Source organism: Agelaius tricolor, unplaced genomic scaffold (genome assembly GCF_023055355.1).
Source record: "Agelaius tricolor isolate 1412-34295 unplaced genomic scaffold, bAgeTri1.0.p SCAF_9, whole genome shotgun sequence".
NCBI classification, from domain to species: Eukaryota; Metazoa; Chordata; class Aves; order Passeriformes; family Icteridae; genus Agelaius; species Agelaius tricolor.
This window is the reverse complement of record NW_027269269.1, coordinates 2,313,249-2,334,065: the sequence shown is the minus strand read 5'-3', so window position 1 is coordinate 2,334,065 and position 20,817 is coordinate 2,313,249. Positions and strand designations below refer to the sequence as shown.

The 20,817-nt window shown below is 49.2% G+C and overlaps 1 protein-coding gene across 1 annotated transcript; it reads left to right on the top strand.

Annotated features, from left to right (window-relative positions):
* The first annotated feature begins 14,105 nt into the window (after positions 1 to 14,105).
* PDX1 (pancreatic and duodenal homeobox 1) lies at positions 14,106 to 17,695 on the top strand. The gene is made up of 2 exons (XM_071433832.1): positions 14,106 to 14,505; positions 17,307 to 17,695. Exons 1-2 carry the CDS (start codon positions 14,106 to 14,108, stop codon positions 17,693 to 17,695), a joined length of 789 nt encoding a protein of 262 aa, XP_071289933.1.
* The last annotated feature ends 3,122 nt before the right edge of the window (positions 17,696 to 20,817 follow it).

Genomic DNA, 20,817 nt, shown 5'->3' with positions numbered 1-20,817 from the left:
CAGCAGAAGTCAGTGGAAACGTTGACATACTATTGAGCAGGAGTGAAGGCTGAAGCAGCCATCCTGGAAGAAAACAAATGGGACCATCCAGCACACGCCTCACCAAATCTTTCAGATGTGGACTGTGTGCCAAAAAAAGGCATCTGAGGCTATATTCAATACAGATCAAATAACAGAACCTTAGGTGCCTTTTGTTGGTTGAATCCACACAGCCTGGTAAATATGCTTTCTTATGTATGCAGTATCACCTGGGCACCAAATGATTTATTGTCTCTCGGTTTTCGTTTATAAAACTGACAAAGTCGGGGCTGATAAATGCTGATATATGTTAAATTCAACCAGCTTATGATAAAAGTTGCTTGCCAAGTGGCGACAGCTGGCCGCCTCAGTAAACATGTCATGTAGCTACCTTCACCCCTGAGGAATGTTGATTGCTATTTGATATAATAAAGCATTTTAAGGAAATAGGCAAGGAGGTTAAATGCAACAGATACATAATGCTACCAGCCATAATGTCTACCACTTAAAAATTTACTGCCAAGTAGCAAAACAGCTAATACCTACTTCAGTGAAGCCTGCCAGGGCAGTGATAATGACTGTGAAATAATGATAATCACAATGCCTCCATATTTACAGGATACCATTGCTGAAGTGTCATGCAGATGGCTATGGAGGGAGGAAAGCATCTTATTGGGAGGGGAGGTCAGTTCTGCTCTGTACAGTTAAGTTCCTCCAGATGCACCTACTGTGGCGGGCGGAACATTGGACAAAGCAAACCTGGAGCCTGGTGTGAACCATGGCTAACAGAGAGTGCATCCAACCCCTGCTCCTGGATGTGCTCATCAAATCCAGGCACTGAGTGACACCATCAGCCCTTGGTGCTCTTGAGGCTAGTCTATGTTGCAGGCACAAACACTTTTAAGTCGATGCTGATGCATGGCAGGAGTCTGAATCTTCTCCTTGCTTTGTCTCACATCTTACTTCAAATTTGTGCCTGACACAGAGATTGGGTCTGAGGCAAGATGCAGCTCATGAGTCGACTTGGGTCCATACTTAGGTGCCAAAGGAGCACTTAGGTAATGTGACTGGGAAAATCAGCAGAGCTTGGGGGCACCAAAAGCCATTTCAAACCTGGTAGAGAAGTGTGGGGAAGCACCTGTGTTCAGGAAAACCTGCTAATTTTTTTCCAAGCTTTCCATTGGGCTAATTAAATGCATTGCCTCTCCCACAAAATTTGCCCCTTTTATAATACAAAACCTTTGGGCTTGTACAGTGCTAGGAGTAGCAAGGCACTGGAAGCCTTCACTGTAATATAAATCATAAATTAGTAATACATGAAAACCTTTCCAGCACTGGAAAAGATTCATAGCATGATTTACAGACCTACCTTGCACTAAGTAACAGCTACTTTATGAATCACTATTTATGTCACATTGATTTAAAACAAACCTGAAAACTCCTCCAGAGCATACTGGCCTGGCTCAAGAGCACTCCTTTGCCCTCTGCGGTGGTCCTGCAGTTCCATTTAATAAAATATTCTTGTGTAGTTTTCTTCTAGTGATGTTCTGCAGAGCATAAATGTACTCTGTGTATGCAGAAAGAGATGGACCTCTGTTTGACCCTGCTGGAATTTACTGGAGAAATTTTATTGAAACCTGGGACCAGATGTCTCATCCTTTCTCCAGTGCCACATTTCAGGACCAAGTAGTTCTTGCTTAATATTTACTGGTTTTTCCCTGTTGGGATTACCATATTGTCATATTTAAGACATGTAGTGCTTTAGAGGAAAAGCATCTACATATTCTGGGGGACTCCTACTTTTGTTTTGAGTGTCTGGCTTCGTGAGAATAACCGACAGTCTGATGGTTCCATTGCCCTGAACTTCCTGCAAAATTCCTCTGCCCACGAGACAGCTTTTTAGGTCAATATGCCCATGTGCATAGCACAGAAGAGCCATGGGTGGCCAGGCAGAGCAGTGTCACTAAGCTCATATATGTAAAACTCCTGGAATACTCAATTAGAAGCTGTTACTAAGAAAGAATAGCAGGTAGGACTGGGAGCTTCTTCCTGGACTTCACTTTACTCCCAATTTGATCTCACTCCTCCCCCCAGGGTCACAGGGGAATGGGGAATGGGGAATGGGACTGTGCTCAGTTCATCACATGCTATCTACCCTGCTCCTTCCTCCTCAGGGTGAGGACTCCTCACACTCCTCCTCTGCTCCAGCATGTGGTCCCTCCCACAGGAGACAGCCTTCCATGGGTCCTTTCCATGGGCCACAGTTCTTCACAAATTGAAGACCAGAATGTCAATGAAACATAGATAGAAGGAAAATTTGGAATATATATGTCCTTCTCCTTAAAATAGTCTCTGCAGGTAACTGTTGAATGTAAGACTGGAGAGCAGAAAGTTACAGAATATATCATTTTGTCGTGACTGGAGAAAAAAATCTGGCATCTAAATTTTCAGGTTTTCTTCTTCCAAAATTTTTGAAACAAAATTAATGCTTTGCGCTAATATATATGTTACTGATACTGTTCTTCAAAATGGTTCCAGTGGGGTCTAAACATGATGTAAGGTGACTCACAGTACCTAAGGATAGGATCAATCACTACAACCAGCCCACAAAGTCTTGCAATTGTTTTTCAATTGAAAATGGGGTTCTGATTAAATAAATTTTTGAGAAGGTTCTTGCCATTATTTCAGAGAATGCAATTCCTCTTATAATATGTGGTTTCATTTTTTTTTTTCTGTAAAAATCAGAATTTTGATCCAAATGCTCCTTGATTGAAGCTCTGGGAGTTTAAAAGTTATATTTTGATTAAATTGAATAAACTTTTTTTTTTATAATAACTATCTTTAAATTTTGTGTTTAGGGCTACTGACTGATTTTATCACCTTACCAGGCTGTTGTGAATTCAAAATCCTGATTTATACCTTGTTTTTCAAGCATGTGGTATCTGCAGAAATGTACCTAGAAAGACTCTCACACCTGAGACAAAGTGATCCAGGACTTCAGCTTTTTTGAGATGTTTCCATTGTAACAACTTGTCTACCTCCACCTGTTGAAATGGCTCTCCTTAAATGTCTTTAACTGAAAAATAGCAGACAGTATATAATTTGCTTGTCTGTCAGCCTCTGGCAAAATAAACAGTGTTAATAAGCCAATAAGCATTTTTGTTCTTCACAGCTCTTTTGGTTAATTATAAGCCATTCTGGACCATGATTACATAGAGAAAGCCTCAAGGCTCCAGCTCCCTATACTGAAATGATGGTCAGAATTTTCCAGACTGACAGATGAGAAAGACAAGGAAATATTTTGTTTCTGTTTGGAATATTCATAATTGTCATTCACCCATTTTCAAGTAGGTGTCCTAATTCATGTCTATTCCAGGTTTATCCCCTAAGCCCCCTCCCCTCCCATGTCACCTAGTCATAAAGCTGAGTTTCTGTTTGTGGAGAAGAGGTGCTGCCCATCTCTAAGAAAGGGTTAGCAAGTGCACTCCTCAGGGCTTTGTGTGGGAAAGCGCTTGCACAACCTACTGCCTTCATGCCTTCCTGGACAGAACCTGCATCCTGTACAAGGACATGGAGCTGTCTCCACCTCCCAGCGTGGACCAGCCCCGGGCACTTAAATGATGCATTCTGCTTAGACTGGCAGTGAGTGGGTGGGACACAGCTATTTTATGTCCTTACTTTCACTGAATTCTTTACAGAGTATTTCCCTATCACACCTTCCTGTCACCTTCAAACAGATTCCCACTTGGTCACAGCTTCTGTCTCCACCATCTGGGGGGTGACAGCTGGTCAGGCTGTCCTGGAGTGCTTGTCCTAACTCCCTGAACTGAGATTTCCAGTCTACTCACAAGCTGCACCCCTAACCCCCTAACTTCCTAATATTATAAACTTCTTTTAAAAGCGTCCTAGAATTTGTGCATCCAGGTGCAGTCTTTGCTCTTCTGTGCTCACAAACACTTTGCAAAGCACACCTGTTATCACCCATCAGACTTCTAGGATACTTGCAAAACTTGTATTTCTGTGTGGGAAATGAAAAAACCCTTGGGGGTCTGCAAAATTAAACCTGCCAAACCATGTGACAAGAGCAATCAGTGTCTGAGCTGGCCACCTACTTACACAGGACAATTTCCCCTCCAAGGGGGCTGCAATAACAGGTCTTTTCCCAGCACACAGTGCCAAACCTCCAGTAGGAAAGCAGGTAGGAAAGAGGAGAAGCTTCTGCTGGTTCTGGGAGCAGCTTGGAGATGTCATTCAGCTCTGACAGCCCAAGCTGAGGTAGCTCCTGCCCTTATCAGAGCTGTGGCTGGGGAACTACCTACCAGTATGAGAGGCAGAAGGCTGGCAGCAGTGGCTCCTGCCATGCACTGGATGGCACTGGATGGCACTGGAAATCAGACCTGAGAGCACAAGAGCCATCTGCTCACCACCTTGTGTGGTCTCAAGGAAACCTCTGTCAGTGAGAAATAAAGGCTCAGACCACTCTTCAGTCCAAGTCTGTGAGCCAATAGTGCATCCCAGAGGCAACAAGAACAGGATCTAAACTGGCTGATCACAGAACACTTCTGGTTCAGTTTTTTACAGCTTGTGAAAAAAATAACCAACCAACCAATCAATCAGAAAAAAAAATGTCTTCAGGGAATCCAGGAGCAAAGGCTGATGTATCAACTTCCTCCAAGAACAACTTTCCACTGGAGAATGGACTTTTCCCTGCTCCTTGTGCATGCCAGCCAGTGTTTTTCATGTCCATGCAGAGAAGCTGTAGGGACTTCTATGGAAAGAGACTTCCTTCTCTGTGCCTAGCCAGAAAGATACTGCAGGTGTCAGAGTTGGGGTGAAGGTGTTTGGGATGGGGGACTGGTCTTTGGGAGGAGGTCAGGTTCCTTGGTGACCTGATGACTCTAGAAAACCAGTGAACTTCTGTGTTGTTTCCTGAGGCAAGAGGCTGCTCTGTCTTTCCCAGCCCTGTAGACAGCAGTTCCTCCCTCATACTCTGAGACACTCCTAAGGTGCATGTTTCTCACCTCAGCAGCTCACCCCCACTGCTGACTGCATGAGAGAGATACCCTGACTGCAGAGCAGCTGATAAATGCATACCTGCCATTGGCAAGATGGTAGGACATGTGGTCACGAGGAGCATGCTGTCTCCCAGTGGCAAAGAGGTTACTGTTGGCTTGCTGGGCATGGTGTGACCTCTGCAAGGATCAGGCAGGAGTTTTGCTTGGTTCCCCTGAGGCTGTACTAAGTGGCTGGCATGGCTCACACTCCAGGCACAGTCCTGAGTGTTTGTGGATAGAAAACAGGCAAGTGAGGCACATGAGAGCATCCTGATACTCCCTCATTTATATCTCACCCAGGTGTGTGGGGCAAGAAACTGGAGAATATGCATCTTGCACTTGGTATCAGGTTTGTATCAGGCTATTGATATGACAATGGCAATGCTTAGAAATGAATTAAGGGCTTTGGGCAGCTTCCCACCTCTTCCTTCTTTCCAAGCCCCAAAGTACAAGTGTCCTCACTAGCAGATAATGCCAAATTAAAACAAAAAGACATGTTGGTGGGATTTCTCTCCTGTAACTGAAGAACTGAAGAAGTCCAAGCCCAAGTGAGCTGTTGCCTTTGCAGCAGGTGAAGATTCATGAGCTAAACATATTGCATCCATCTGCCTGGTGCTCACGTTGAGTCAGTGATTAGCAGGGGCCATTTGCCTCTCCTGAGCACAGCTCAGAGGCTGTCTCTGAGGGCTTGGCTGGCTGCCTGGCCCTCAAAGGCAAAAACCTTGTGGAAAAAACGTGCAGCTTTGTGGTCTGCAGACAGCAGCCCCCAGAGCCCAGCTCTGCTGCTCCCACTGAGGGGGATTAAAACATTTGCAGCTGTACACAGGGAACAATGCAGCCCTCAGCAAGAAAAGAGGCACTGGCAAGGCAGGGTCATGGAGGCAGAGGGTCTTGTGCCAGGGTCTGGTTTTGGGGGTGGCTGATGTGGGAAGCAGCACATGAACTCAATAGAAACCACTGGAGGGCAGGAGGGAGAATGGGACTTTTGCTTTGGTGAATTCTAATTTAGAAGCATTTTCCCCTTTTGTTGTAACCAGAATTGCTGCTAGTAAAGTCCAGGGTAAGGAATCAAAAAGGCCTTTGCACAGTATCCACAGATGTTTAATCCAGCCACCTGGTAAGATGTTCAGGGCCCCAGGCACACACCTCAAGAGAGTCCAGGTCTCTTCTTGTCCCCAAAGGTTCGAGCTGACCTGTGGCATCCGGGCAGTACAAACATCATGGCCAATGGGGGAATAGGGAGGGAGTGGCTGAGGGACATAAGAACAAGGGAAGGAGCCAATGGGGTCCCAACAACCCCTGAGGGAAGCCTCTGGTGTCTCCCCAATCCAGGAAATGCCTCCCAGGGTCCCCACACCTTTGGTTCATGGAGTGTCTAAGTCTAATGCTATAAAAAATAAATTAGGAGCTTGCATGAAACCCTAGGGAAGGGCACAGAGGGTGTTTGTGGTGTGGCCTCACCTCCACAAGAGTTTGTTTCCTTCAGCATCCCTACCACAGTTCCTGCTTGGCTCCTGCAAGGGCACTAGAGCCCCAGAGGATGCTGGCACCATGTATCATGGCTCCAGATGGGAAGGAAATCCTAGAATGCTTTGGGTTGGAAGGGCCATTAAAATCCTCTATTTCCAACCCTCCTGCCCTGGTCAGGTATGCCTTTCACTAGAACAAATCTTTGGAGCTAATTCCACACACCCCCAGAGCTAATGCTTCATCTCAGAAAAAGTGTTAAATCTATCTAGGCTTTGAAAACACACTGATATCAAATCTGAATTTAAAACAATTTATACATAGACCATAATAACATTTTAATGGGGAAAAAATACACAGTCATTTCAAGCTTGAGGAGTCTAAGTACTATGGGTTTGTATAAATGGCTGATATGCTGTTTGTTTATTGGGCAATCTGCTTTTTTACATTGTTTGTCAGGCTATATAATTTTAGGTGAAAGCTTTTTAGCATGCTGCACCTGCCAGAAGAACTTTCTTAATACACAAGTTTCTGCTCCAGTGTGCATAGAAAATAGACCACTAATTGCCTTCTAACCCACTCTAGCACTGTTAACCAGAACCTGGCTGCTCTGTAAATTAGGCAACCACATTAATGGTGCTGCTACACAAACCAGCTGAGCACTACATAGTTGATTTCATTTGAGGATCACAAGAGGATCATTTATGTTAAGAGGCTGGTTTTGGCAACAGTAGTACTCTTTTATTAAATTGTATGTTTCCTAACCACAGTGGGGAACAGGAAGCAATCGCTTCATAGGGCACCAGCCAAGAATGGGAGACCTGGAGTCTTTCACTGGGTTTATTTCTTGGAATAGGTTCCTTCATTCCTTCCCTTGAGCCTTTGCCTGTGTTGGTCTGCTCTGGATCTTTGGACTGCACATTACTCCAAGAGGAGGTCATCTTCTAGTTTGAGCTAGTGGTGGGACCATATGGCCCAGATGGCTGTGGGGTTTCTGAAAGCTGCTTTGCTACAAGGTGATGTCTCACTTCCTTCAGTTGCTATGATTAAAATACTCTCACAAAGGTTTCTGCAGTGCCACGTGGATTTTATTGACTGTGAAAAACTATTCTAGATGTCATATAGGAGAACTGCCTCAAATCAAAAGATCTAATGGTCTTGCCTGGCTAGAAACCCAGTGGCTGGGTGTTGCTGCGTTGTAGCTCACCAAGCAGCATTTTAAGCACTCATTTGCTCCTTGGCAGTGCAGACACCAACTTTGTCAGGGGTCAGTGCAGGCTGCCCAGAGCTTTTACTGAAACTGAAATGAGCTGAGAGTACCAAGTGTCTCACTTGGTATCCCTCTGCAAGCACTCAGGGCTTGCTAAGAGCCAAGTCCAGAGGTGCCCTCCCAAGGATCAAATGCCTGGTGCATTTCTTACCAATAGGGAGAGACCGACATTCGACTCTCCCTTAATGTACTACAAGACCAAACAGTCTCCACTCACGCTGAGTGTTTTCTGACTGCTGCTTTTTAAAGCCTCCTGTTATTCCCAAAGCTTGGACCAAATACTGAGTTAATGATTACTGGGAGAAGTTTCAGTGGTTATTTTGAGGGGACAACCTTTTCCAGCCTTCTGGACACCTGAGGCAGGACATTTAATCAATGTCTTTGTCCTTGTCAGCTGATGCATTAAATCAGATGGTGTTCAAGTACATAAAATCATTTCAAGCATTGACAATGTGCTTTCCAGTGTGCACGTAAGGAGCAATAAAACCTACATGCATCATTCAGAGAATAAAAATCAGGTCAAATTTTCAATTAAATGTGCCAACCTATACCCATTATGTGTGTGCAGTTCATCATCCCTTCATAAAGATATTGGGTTTTTTTCTAGTGTTCTATGTAACTGTGGATTTAAATAACAGCTTTATGAACTTGAGCTGGACTTGAATTCTGAATCTTATACAGAAATAAATATATAAATACTGAATAGAAGTAGTATACAAAATAAGGAAATTGATAAGGGATTTGGAAATACTAGATGGAAATATAATTAATAAGATTAGAAGAGAAAGTGAAAGAGAAAACAAATGAAAGAAAGTGGTGGAAGACGAGGCAAGGGGCAAGAAATGCAAGCAGAGGAGTTTTGAAGATCAGTGGAAATGTTCGTACCTACGTGGATCCTTGAAATGTCTAAATTGCACCTAAAACAGTGTATTATAAAAAAATAAGCAAAGGTAAGAGATGGTACACTGTACAGAAAATGTTTAGATTATTTTATATACAATGGAAATCAGTGGTCATTGCCATTCAGCAAGTGAGTAATCCATATTATTTAATTGGCTCCCCTTTTGTCTCAGTGAGTTATCTGTGAAAAAATTCTAGTTACTTTTCCTACTTTTTTAAAACATGAGAGGTCCAAAAAGTTTTCAAAAGGGCGGATATCTCAACTTAGAAAATATACCATCATTTCAATATTTAGAATTGAACCTGTGCTAGTGACTGAATGAGCCTGTAAGCTGTAGATGGATACATTTCTCTTCCCTTTTTGGATAAATGTAAGAACTAGGCCATTGCAGTGTATTACACAGGCAAGGAAATACAAGCAAGGAAGAGGTTCAGCTGATACCACATCTATGTACTCTGTGACACAGCATTTTGTCTGCTGCCCTCCTCCTCCTCCTCCCCAGGGCTCTTCTCTTATCTACAACACATTATAGACAAACTCAGTTAAAAGAATGCTGCATTTGTTCTACTTTGCCTCTGTAGGTGCTCGAGTCCAACACTTACTCACTGCTGATTTTAGAGCACCCCTGCTCAGAGGACAGAGGGATGGGTTTTCTTGTGGATTCTTCCTAGCACTTCCCTCTGTGGAGTTTGAAAGTTTCACAGCACCTCCAGAGATTATATGGTGTCAATTATGGAGAGAAGAATGAAATCTGATGCCCTGATTTCCAAATGAATTTCAGTCGTTGCATAACCATATAAATACCTTCTGAAATCTATGTTAGATCAAGTGTCATAAGGCTAAAAAGTCTCCCCTGGTTCTTAGTGTCGACTTGAAGTGCTCAGAAGTGCTACTGGAGCTAAGAAAAAGACTGGACAGCACTGGAAGGGGTTAAGACACTTCCAGAGTGCAGTTCCTGTGTCATTGGGTGTTCGCAGACAGACTCCCTAAAAGCTTCCCCTTCTCTTGAGAGTACCTTGAGCTGCTGCAGATCAGCTGTCCAGAAAAGAAGGGTGTTTGCACTGGAAAGCCATTCTGGAAAATTTTACCCAAGAGATTGACCAAGGTTACATCATGTCCCTTTGGTCAGACCTGCTGTAGCACAGCCCAGGTCCTGCTTCCCACTTGGGCAGAGGGATGATGAGAGCACAGCCTCCCTCTCTCCTGGCCTCCAGACCCATGTTTTTCACTGTGGGCAGGGAGTACACCTTCAAATGCTTTTCTCTGAAGGGTGTTCACCTTGTGTGTATTTTTTACACCTTGTATTTTTGCATAAATCACCTTCTTCCTTCATGCCCAGGGCTGGAGAATGGAGTGTGAGGAATACCTTCCAACTTTTCCCTGCAGGGCTCAGTATCACAGCTGCCACATGGTGAGCTCTCACTCAGTCCTCAGGTCCAGGCCAAGGATCTGCTTACTGTTGTGAATACATAAAGGACTTGGCTGCTGAGTTTTAAGATGTATCTGTGGAACCTGTGTGATGTGCAGCAGTTCAAAGTTTGATTAAATGTAGGACGCTTTGCACAGAGATATTGGTCCAGAGAGACACTGATGTGGGACAACATCCCAGCAGGAATTCTAACATACTTAAATCCAGCACAGAAACACAGCAGCTAACAAAACAGAGCAGGAAAATTCTGTGCAGGGTTGCTGTCTTCAAATGTCAACTGTTCCTGTCCTCTACTCATTTGGGATCATCCACACATTGCCACTTTTTCTTTCAGAGCCTTGCAAAGGAGGCAGTGACTCCACACCCTTCCTTGTAGGCATGGGTAGCTGCTGTGTCAAAATTTTCCAGCTTCACTTTATACCAGTCCAAACAATTATAAGGAAAGTTTCCCTGCATATTTGGTGAGAGGCAGAGATACAGAATGGAAAATTTCAGCTCAAATGGTTGAAGTCCAGCAAAATTCCAATGGACAAACAAGAGGGGAGGACTGTGATTAGAACTGCCAGGTGCTGCTTGCCTGGCCAAGTTCTGTCTGAGCCCCAAACCTCATGTGCCCCAAAGAGCCTGGGGTCTAGGGGAAAAATCAAGCAGTCAGGGGATGTGAGGAGGAGTTCTTTCAGGCTAATGATTCTACCCTGGATTCCTCCAGCTGTAACTTTCTGGATAAATAAATAAATAAATAAATATACATATTGATTTTTTTTTTCTACTCCAATCTTGTATAATAAACTTTTAGTAGAAAACAGAAAACTGTGTGGGGCAAACAACACAAAACAGCTGTGTTTTCAGAAGGAAGGTTCACAGTATTCAAAGTAAATCCTCAGCTCTTCTTACAAGACAGTGAAAGTGTGCTTCCCCGGTGATAATGAAATAGTTAATTTTGGGAAAGATGGAAAAAATTCAAAGGTGTATATTAGAAAGTGTAAAAAGAGGCTACATATGTAAAAGACTTTACTATTCTCAGCCTTCCCAAGGCAAATTCCCTGTATATTTCCTGGACAAGGTCTTGTTTAAAATGGTTGCGTAAACATGTCTTCCTGCAGTTCAAGCTCTCTTCTCTCACACCTGCAGTGTGAAGAAGCTGATGTGTGGTGGGAAGAGCAAACTGAACCTGCTGTGTGCCAATGCTGAATCACTTAGAGGCCTAAAAAAGCTTCTTGCCAAAAAAAAAGCTGATGAACCAGTCTTACTTTAGGGCAGCTGGAATAGTTCATGCTCTCATTTTTATCGTTAGCTCTAAGAGGGAAAGACAGATTTGTTTTCACATGGTTATTGATTATTAACCAGCTTTGTGAAAGGTTACCTTTCTGCTAGATACAGCCATGGTGGGGGGTTAAAAATCAATCCCTGGGAAAGCTCTGTTTCCCAGTCACCTTCTCCCACTGAGGTCCCTTGCCATGGATAGAGTTTACACATGTTGGTTTGAGCACAGATGAGAGAGAAAAAGAGATTATTGTGAATAAGCTCCACTCACCTTCAATACTTCTTTTCTGTCTAAGTGTGGATTCCAGAAAAGGGTTTGTGCACTGAGAAGTCACTAACAATCATACAGATAGAGAAAATCTAACCAGATTACTTTAGGAAGTGGCACTGAACTATACTCCTTACTGTTGTATGCACACCCTTCTGCAGCTCTCTCAGGGATACATACTGACCACTTTCAGGGACGAATTTGTGTCTGCAGAGCCCAGTTCTGGGGCAAGTGGGGCCATTGGCCATTCCCATCATTTCCGTCGGCCTCCTCCATCACCCATTTTCCACATCAAGTGGATAATTTCCCTCTCCGGTGGGACACATTCGCTGCTCAGAGACTTCTCCTGCGAACCCTTAGCTGATGGGTGGTGGAAGGACTCCAGCCAAGTGTCAGTGATTGCATCCTAGGTCGAGGAGGCAGGCAGAGGTGATCCCTGGGATCTGGCTCCAGCCAGGCTCGCCTCCCCCAGGAACCCCGGGCTGCCGGACATCACCACCCCCAGGACGTGGCCGAGGTCTCCAGTGCCGGGATACCCAGCGGGGCCCTTTTCCTGCTCTGCTGCTCGCCACCTTGTTGTCAGAACGGCAAAGCGTGCCCTTATCGCCTGCTCACGCAGGCAGAATGAAAGAGAATTAGCTCTAAATTATACGAAATTCATTTGCTTTGGAGGGTGAAGCGTTTGCTCTGTTTAGAAACGTTCGTTATAGAGAGAGGACCGCATTAAGACGCCGGGTAATGGTCCTCCCAGGAGATGAATCAATTTGCTCCGGGTTTTATGGCTTCGGGTTTGTTTGTCCGCGCCGGTTCCCCGCGAAAACCCGGAGCAGTAAATGCTACAGGTAACAGATCTCTGGGGAAGGGGCTGTCGGTGCTGCTCTGGGGTCGGGGCACAAGACTTCTCCGGATCAAAGGACACCCGTGCCTGCAAGCGACCTGAGTGGAGGCATCGTGGGCGCGGATGGGGGAACCACCACGAAGGGAGCTGCGCATCCCCGCTGGCCGCACACTGCGAGCCCCGCCCGGCCGCGTATCCTGCCCGGAATGCCAGGGGATGGAGGGGGCAGGTGCCGGGCGCAGGGAGCCTGAGCAGCAGCCATGGCTATCTGTAATTCCCGCTAATAAAATACTTTTTCACTATCCGCACTATAATTGGTTTACAGCCTTTTTTGTTTATTTATCCATAAGAGCTGCTGTTAAATGGCTTGGGAAAGCAATCGCTTAATGGCTCAATATTGAATCAAAGGCTCAGTGTGCTTTCTAAGAGATGGGGGACCCGCGTGAGTCCAGAGCGGAAACTCAAAGCGTAATGGACTGGGCGGGTTTATGATCCCGCGGAACAGGGCGCAGGAGCGAGGGAGCGGGACCCTCCTGCCTCGCCGCTCAGGGCGTGCATCACCACTGCCCAAGCCGAGCCGGGCCGAGCCGGGCCGGGCCGGGCCTCCCGCACCCGCCCTACACAGGGCCGAGGGAGGGCACCCCGACGAAGGCGGCCGGAGTGTCGGGGAAGCGGCGGCGAGAGGAGGCGGGCCGGGCCGATAGGAAGCGTGCCTGCACCCGAGCAGGAGAGAGCGGCGGCCGGGCCGAGCGCAGGGAGGCAGGGAAATGATCTTTGTCCCTTTCGGTAGCTCTCCGCCTCCTCATAGCCTCGTCACCAAGTCAACCGGCACCAGCTCGGAGCGCATTATCTCCGAGGGTCAACACATTGCAGCCCAAGCCGCGGGGAAGGCTCCCAAATTTACCTCTTGGACAAACAATCCGCTGCCTATCGCTCGCTCTGGTGATAGCATTGTGGTCCCCCACCGGCCGGTGCTGGCCTTCGCCCAGGGCTCCGGAACACGGGTACCCCCGAGGGAGCGCCCTGCCCATCCCTGGACACCCACATCCCCAGGGGAGATGCCCTCACAGCCAAAAGTGCCCTGTCGCTAAACCCCTCCAGGAGCCGAGTCTACACAGGCCCTCCGAGGGTTTTCCCCCCCGGGGCTCACTGAGGGAGCAGCAGCTTCTGGGCAAGAGAGGGGAGAGGGAAAAGATGAGTTTAAGCGCCATCCGTCCCGGAGCGCCCCGCGCATCGGCGCAATGCCCTGAGCCCCAGTCGGGCCCCGCAAGCCCAGCGCCGCGGGATCCTCACCCACAGCAGGGAGCGGCACCCACCCAGCACAAGGCCGGGGGTCTGGGGTCGGCCCGGCGGAGGGGAAGGAAGGGAGCTGCGGGACCAGGGCCGCTCCGGGTGGCCTCCTGCGGCCCGCGCCCCGCCCCGGAGGGTTGCGGGAGGGCTCACGTGGGGGAGAGGCGCCTATGGGGAGGCGGCGGGAGCCGGGCAGGGCGGTGGGGCCCGGCGGGGCCGCCAGCTGTCAAAGAGGCATCCCGGGCTCCGCCAGCGGGAGCAGCCTTATGTGTCCCTAAGCTGGGAAGCCCCCTTGGCCCCGCTCGCCATGAACACCGAGGAACAGTATTACGCCTCGGCGCAGCTCTACAAGGAGTCGTGTGCGTTTCAGAGAGCCCAAGCGCAGGACTACAACCCCAGCCCCCCCGCCTGCCTGTACATGGGCAGGCAGCAACAGACTCCTTATTCCAGCGCCTTAGGGGCTCTCGAGCAAGGCAGCCCTCCAGACATTTCACCTTACGAGGTGCCCCCCATCACTGAGGATGCCGGGGTCTCCCACCTTCATCACCATCACCACCACCACCACCCTCATCTTCCTCCTCCCCACCAGGACGCGCTGCCTTTCGCAGACGGGGCGGACACGGGGGCTGTAGAGGAGCCCCGAGTGCAGGTGCCTTTCGCCTGGATGAAGTCCACCAAATCGCACGCCTGGAAAGGACAGTGGACCGGTAAGCCCCGTCGCATCCCTCTGTCCGCCCGCTTCTGTCCCACTCGGAGCTCAATAGCTCTCCCTTGCACCGGTCCTGCTCCCACCGCTCGGATGTCGTGTGGAGCGTCCCTGGAGGGTCGTTTTCCCCCTGCCAGCCTCTGCAGACCCACTGCTCTAGGGCTGCTAGTGTTGGGTTGAACGCCGGGGAGAGAGCCGGCGCTCCAGCCCCCGCCGGCGGGCTCACCGCTCCCTGCGCCTCAGCAATTATTAACGAATTATTTTTCACCAATTAACTAATTGCGGCCATGCCGGGACGTCGTGACGCCTCCCGGGAGCTGCTTCCTCGGGCAGCAGAGCAGAGCGTCCCCCCGGGCGCGGTGAGCTCCGAGCGGGGCCGGGTCGCGGCGGCACCTGCGAGGCGGAGCGGGCGGGGAAGCGGCGGGCAGGGCAGGCGGGAGGGGACAGCCCCCGCGTCCCTGCGCCCACCGTGCGGCCGCGGAGCAGCCCCCGAGCCCTCAGGACAGCCACCGAGACCCTCTGAGCTGCCTCTGGGCTCTGCCCCGGCGCAGAGCCCATCTCCCCTCCTGGCCTCTCTATCCCGCTCCTCCCGCTCCCCGGCAGGTTTTAGGCACAAATGCACCTCTCCGAGGGAAAAAACCAGGGCACGGAAAACAATGCACAAACGAAACAGAGTTGCCAGTGAGGGGAAGAAACTCTATCTAGGCAGAAAGTTCCGCTGCCCAACAATATTTCTGTCTCTGCCGGCACAATGTTATCGTGTCCTGCGCCTCCGTCACGCCTATACGGCAAATATTATATTAATGGCTTTGTTCAAATAGACAGTTGGAAAAAGGACCGGAGCATTAAAATCTCCACGAAATAGTTTGGGAATTGCATGGGGCAGGCCGAGGGGGAGGGAAGGACAGGTGGCGGTCCCCAGTCTCCCTGAGGCGCATCCGCCCACAAAGGTAGAAGAGAGTGCTGTCCCAGCCCGCGGATGGTGCCAGAGCGGAGGTGGGGAGAGGGAGAGAGAAAATCAGGTTGTTTTCCGTGAGTTGAGTGAATTTCGGGAATAAATATAACAACAACAACAACAACAACAATAATAATAATAATAATAATAATAATAAGCCAAACTTTTGAACTACACCTCTTTTTTTTCTCTTTCTCCTGTACCCGAAGAATGACAAAACCAGCAGGAAAGCGAAACTTTCCCGGTGGAAGCCTAAAATTCTTGCCTGCTGTCCCTAGCCCTCCCGGGAGGAGCAGGCAGGGGCCGTGCATGGCCCGGTCGGTGCGATGTGAGCGCAGGGTTCCTGCCGGAGCACGCCGCAGAGGCAGAAAGGGGCTGTGAGCGCTGTGCCGAGTGCGACAGAGCGCTCACAGCCAAACCCCGGCATTTTTTTGTACCGTGTATGTGGCAAACTATATGGCCCGGCGGTTTATTTTTCATGCAAACCCTTGGGATTTAGGTGTCCATGGAGGCTGCGGGCCTTTGCCCATGGAGGCCGCGGCGAGCCCGGCCCGGTGCCACACGCCGTGCCCGGCCCCGGGCTCCGCCGCTCACCCCGGGCTTATCGGCCTTGTCCCGGGGCCCGGCCGACCGCGGCCCTCCGACAGACCTGGGCGTTCCGCCTTCCCGGCAGCTCCAGTAAAGTTTAAAGCAACAGAATAAGGGTTTTTTTCAGATACAAACTCATGCGTGCATAGGTTTCGATTTACCAACATTTTTATACATATATACAATGATTTTAATATTTATTTATACACGCACATAGGTATATACACATCACTATGCAAACGTTATATGTGTATTTAAATATATATTTTAAATACATATATAAGTTTTATACATAGGTTTACATTTGCAAACAGTGTATATATAAATACAGAATCATGGGAATAGGAAGATGAGCTGTGGGAGAGTCCACGTATCTCTCTTGAAATTATTATTTCATTCTGGCTGTTTAAAGCACCATTCCCCGCAGATGATATCAACCCAAAAATCGTTCCCAGAGGGGCGCTGGCACTGGCAAAATCGGCCCTGAGTTTCCGTGCCCACCTCCTGCCCCTCTCGATGTGCCCGCCTGTACTGCCCGTGCCCCGGTGCCCACGCGGGACTGCGGCGGCCGCGCTGGGAACGGCGATCCCCCTGCCGCCGCTTTTTACGGGAGCAAGAAACCCAAGGTTTCATCAACCTTGGTGGTTGATGAAATGGAGCGGCAGCGGTCCAACTCCCGGCCCGACCCAGCAGTCCCACTAATTATAATGGTTATTTTTGCTTTGTTTTAGAGGGGTTTCTCTGGTGCGTTGGTTTTTTTGGAGGGTTTTTTTGAGGGGTTAATTTCTTCCGTTTTGCTTTGGTTTGTGTGCTGGAGTTTTTTTGGTTCTTTTTTTGTTTGGTTTTTTTTTTTTCTTTTTATTTTCTTACCTTTTTAAAAAATTATTTTTAAAATTAATTTTAACGAGAACCTGAACAATTGCGGCCCTGGATCCGGAAGCCTTTCTGAGCTTTCAGTGTCACGCAAACGGTGGCACGTGAGTTTCTCCCTCGGCTCCAGAGACGGCCCTTCCCTGAAAACCTCATCCAAATCATTGCTAAAAAATATTAAATTATTGTCAAATAAAATAACAGCAGCGGTGACTGCCGCCAGCAGCACCACCTCGCTCTGCCCAGCAGGACAGCTCCCCGAGGCCTCCCCATCACCCCGCTTGCTTCCCCCCGCGAATCCTCCGCGCCGCGCAGGGGTCGTGGGACGTGGTGCCCGCAGCCCGAGGGGGCGGGCGGGCGGGCCCAGGCTGACTCTCGCTTCTCTCCAGGTGGATCCTACATGGTGGAACCAGAGGAGAACAAGCGGACGAGGACGGCGTACACGCGGGCGCAGCTGCTGGAACTGGAGAAGGAGTTTCTCTTCAACAAGTACATCTCCAGGCCGCGGCGGGTGGAGCTGGCTGTCATGTTGAACTTGACCGAGAGGCACATTAAGATCTGGTTCCAGAACCGACGCATGAAGTGGAAGAAAGAAGAAGACAAAAAGCGAGGGGCGGGCAACAGCAATGACCCCGAGCAAGACTGCGTTGTGTCCTCCGGGGAGCTGCAGACCAAGGAGGATCTCCAGCCGTGCCCCGCCGGGAACATTCCCTCGGGAGCCTCCAGGGACCTTCTCGCCCCCAGCCTAGTCCCCAGAAGGCAGCAGGACTCCCGGTGAGCCGCGGGGAGCTCCACGGCCCGGGACGAGGAAAAGGATGGGACATGGAAAAGAGCCGAGAGGTTGGGGCCAGCTTCCCTCCGCCGTGCACTGCCGGGCCGTGCCGTGCCAACCCACTCGCGCCTTCCCCCGGGGAAAAGCGGTGCCTCCACTCCGAAACTCGCGTTCTCCGGAGGGTAAATGTAAGATGCCCAGCTGTGAGAAGGAGAGGCTTGCTGCGGGCGCTAGCGCCGGAGGAGGCCGCAGGGAGCCGCCGGGATGGCGGGGAGCTGGGCCCCGCTGCCCCGGGCCGCCCGCGCCTCAGCGAGCCCTACGGGACAGCTTCCCCCGGGGAAGGTGGGTGTCAGGTGGCCACCAATGGTGTGTGCCACCCCGGGTGCACGAAGAGCTCTGGACACCGGAGGAGAAGCGAGCGCACGCTGCCTTCCTTGCCGCCCACAGCCGCTCGGTCGGAGCGCGCGTCCTGCCGCGTCCGTCGGTCCAAAGGCGCGGACACGGGCCCGAGTATCCCGCACCATCCACGGGCTGGCACGCCGCCGTCCCCGTCCCTTCCAGTCCCCCAGGGCATCGGCTCTACCGAGGACTCTCTCAGGACTGTTACTTACTTCTTTGGAAACTGGAACCTGGTGTCTTTCGTTTTCTTTTGCTTTTGGGAAAGAAAAAGTGGGGGGGGGGGGAGGGGGAGGGAAGGAAAAAAAAGAGACAAAAAAATTTTTAAAAATTAGGAAAGAAAAAGCCCACGTGTCCTGCGGGCAGGATTTGTCTCCCCCGATGACCGGCACAGGTAGCCAGACCCTTCTCCGGGCTCCTCCAGCGGCTGCGGGACCCTGAGCTGCCACCCGCGGAACTCCGCGGCTCCAGGGCTGCGCTCGCCTCTTCCAGGGCTGAATGCGAGCCCAGGGATGCAGCAAAAAAAGTCTCAGGTGCTCTCCGGGCGAGCAGACAGCCAGATATATCTGGGGGTAGGGCTGGTTCTAGGGGCATTGTCCTTTGGGAAAAAGCTCCTGCCTCTCTTCCAACTCTTTCGCAAGCTCGGACTCTGCCTCGGAGAGGAGAAACCTCTCTGCGGCATAAGCTCCTGTCCCAGCGTGGCTCTCTGCGTGGTTTTGCTCTGCACACTTGTTTTTACACCCAGCAGAGGCCGGGGCCAGCTGCCTCCCGAGGCACTGCCGAGCACCGCGGACTTTTCCTGGGTGCTGCTTTTCGGCCGGCCCGATGTGCGGGAGAGCTCGGCTCCTGCGGGCTGGAGCGGGGACAGAGCCCGGCCGGGGCTTCCCTGAGGACACACGGGTGGCGGAGTCCGTGCCGGCCGCCCCGGGCCCAGCCTGCCTTTCCCGCTTCCAGGAACAGCTTCCCCGTCCCGACAACGGCGGGGACTCCAACTCAGCGGGGAACAATTCACAGCCGACCTAGGAACAGAAGACACCGGTGGGAAGGAAGCAGGAACTGTCCGGTTTGCTGTCGGTCAGGCAGATCTGCCTTCTTTCCTCGACGGGAAGGTTCCTGCCCCGTACCCGGCAGCAGCAACCCCTCGAGCATCCCTCGGGGGCCGCCACGGGCCCTCCGGCGCTGCGGGCCCGGGAGCGCCATGGGAGGAGGAAAATGAGGATAACCTGTCGCAGCCTGGCCACAGGGTGTTCCCAGTCCCTCGGCTGAAAGCGAGGGGGAGAGCAAATAGCTCGGCACAGCTCTTTGGGGGTTTCTCGTTTCACATGGAACTTCTAACACTAAGGCGGAAACTTGAACTGAAGGTGTAATTTGTCTGTTGCTTTTCTTTCCTCTGGGGACATTACTGTCTGTGTGCAAACAGGACTATTTCTGGTAATTTTTCGTGCAAGTTGCCTGAGAAATTTATCATCCGAGCCTGTATATCCTTGTTCATCAAAATGCAGTCAATGAGTGAGAACTGTTACTAATCATGATATGAGCAAAATTCAAATAAAGCTGTTCTGCTTAAGAAGTAAAGCACCATATTAATTAAAATAACATTTCTTAAACTTTTGGGGGACATTAAGCCATTTAGCCATTTTTAAACCTCAGATCTTTTAATCCCTATTCATTAGCATTAACCTTTCACTGGTAACATGAAGTGGAACAATTTCCATGTACCTTTTACAATGTCTGCCACAGACATTACAAATCAGGAGCCGCTGTAAAAACAGATCCAGCTGAAGAAAGGATGTCTTTCACACAAAATACCTCGATTTTATTCTAAGATTTGTTGAGCCTGGCTTAGCTTTGGCTGAGCAGCATACATGGTAGCTGAAATGTTGCCTGTCCTTTCTTTAATATAGTGCATTCAGTTTTGATTTTCTTCGTGCACTACTCTGAAAACAAAAAGCGTGCACAATTAATGATAATTGTTTGATCATGGTGCCAAGGTGGTTTTATTAGCAGAAGCAGAAGCACATAGTTTAGTTTTAATGAATAAAGTATTTTTCTTCTAAGAGCTGACATAGTTTATTTGTTTAGCACTTACATGTGTCTATGTATATATATATATATATGTATATATATATATATATATGTGTATATATATATATATATACACACCCTTTTTACAACTGCACCAATGGAAAAATTAACATTGACTAAATCAAGACACCTTGTAGAGCTAAAGATTCATGGTAACTTCACCCGACAGAACAGCCAGCCCTACACAGTGCTGGGGAAAGGCAAGGCTGACATGGAGAGTTACTGGGCCACTGGAGTTCTTGAGCCATTTGAGCCATGTCACCTCACCAAAACCAATTGTCTAGATATATCCATCTACCAGGGAGTTTATGACTTGGAATCACCTTTAAGCCTAGGATAGAATGTCCATAAAACTTTCTCAAACTACTTTTAAAATTAGACAAGAAATAATGAAGTGTGAGACATCTATTTATTTCCTTTTTGGACAATAGTGAAGTCTTTTACGCAGGTGTGGGAGAGGTATGTCCTGAAAAATTGTATGTGTTCAGTGTTAATTGTTTTAAGGAAATGCTGAGCAAGATTCAGGGCAATTTTCCTGTTCCTGGGTGCACCTTGCCATGGCATCCACCCCATTGGAAACTATGGAGACATCAATTGTATCTATACCTCCAGGGAAGATTGGCTGTGAGTATGGATGGAGCTTTGCA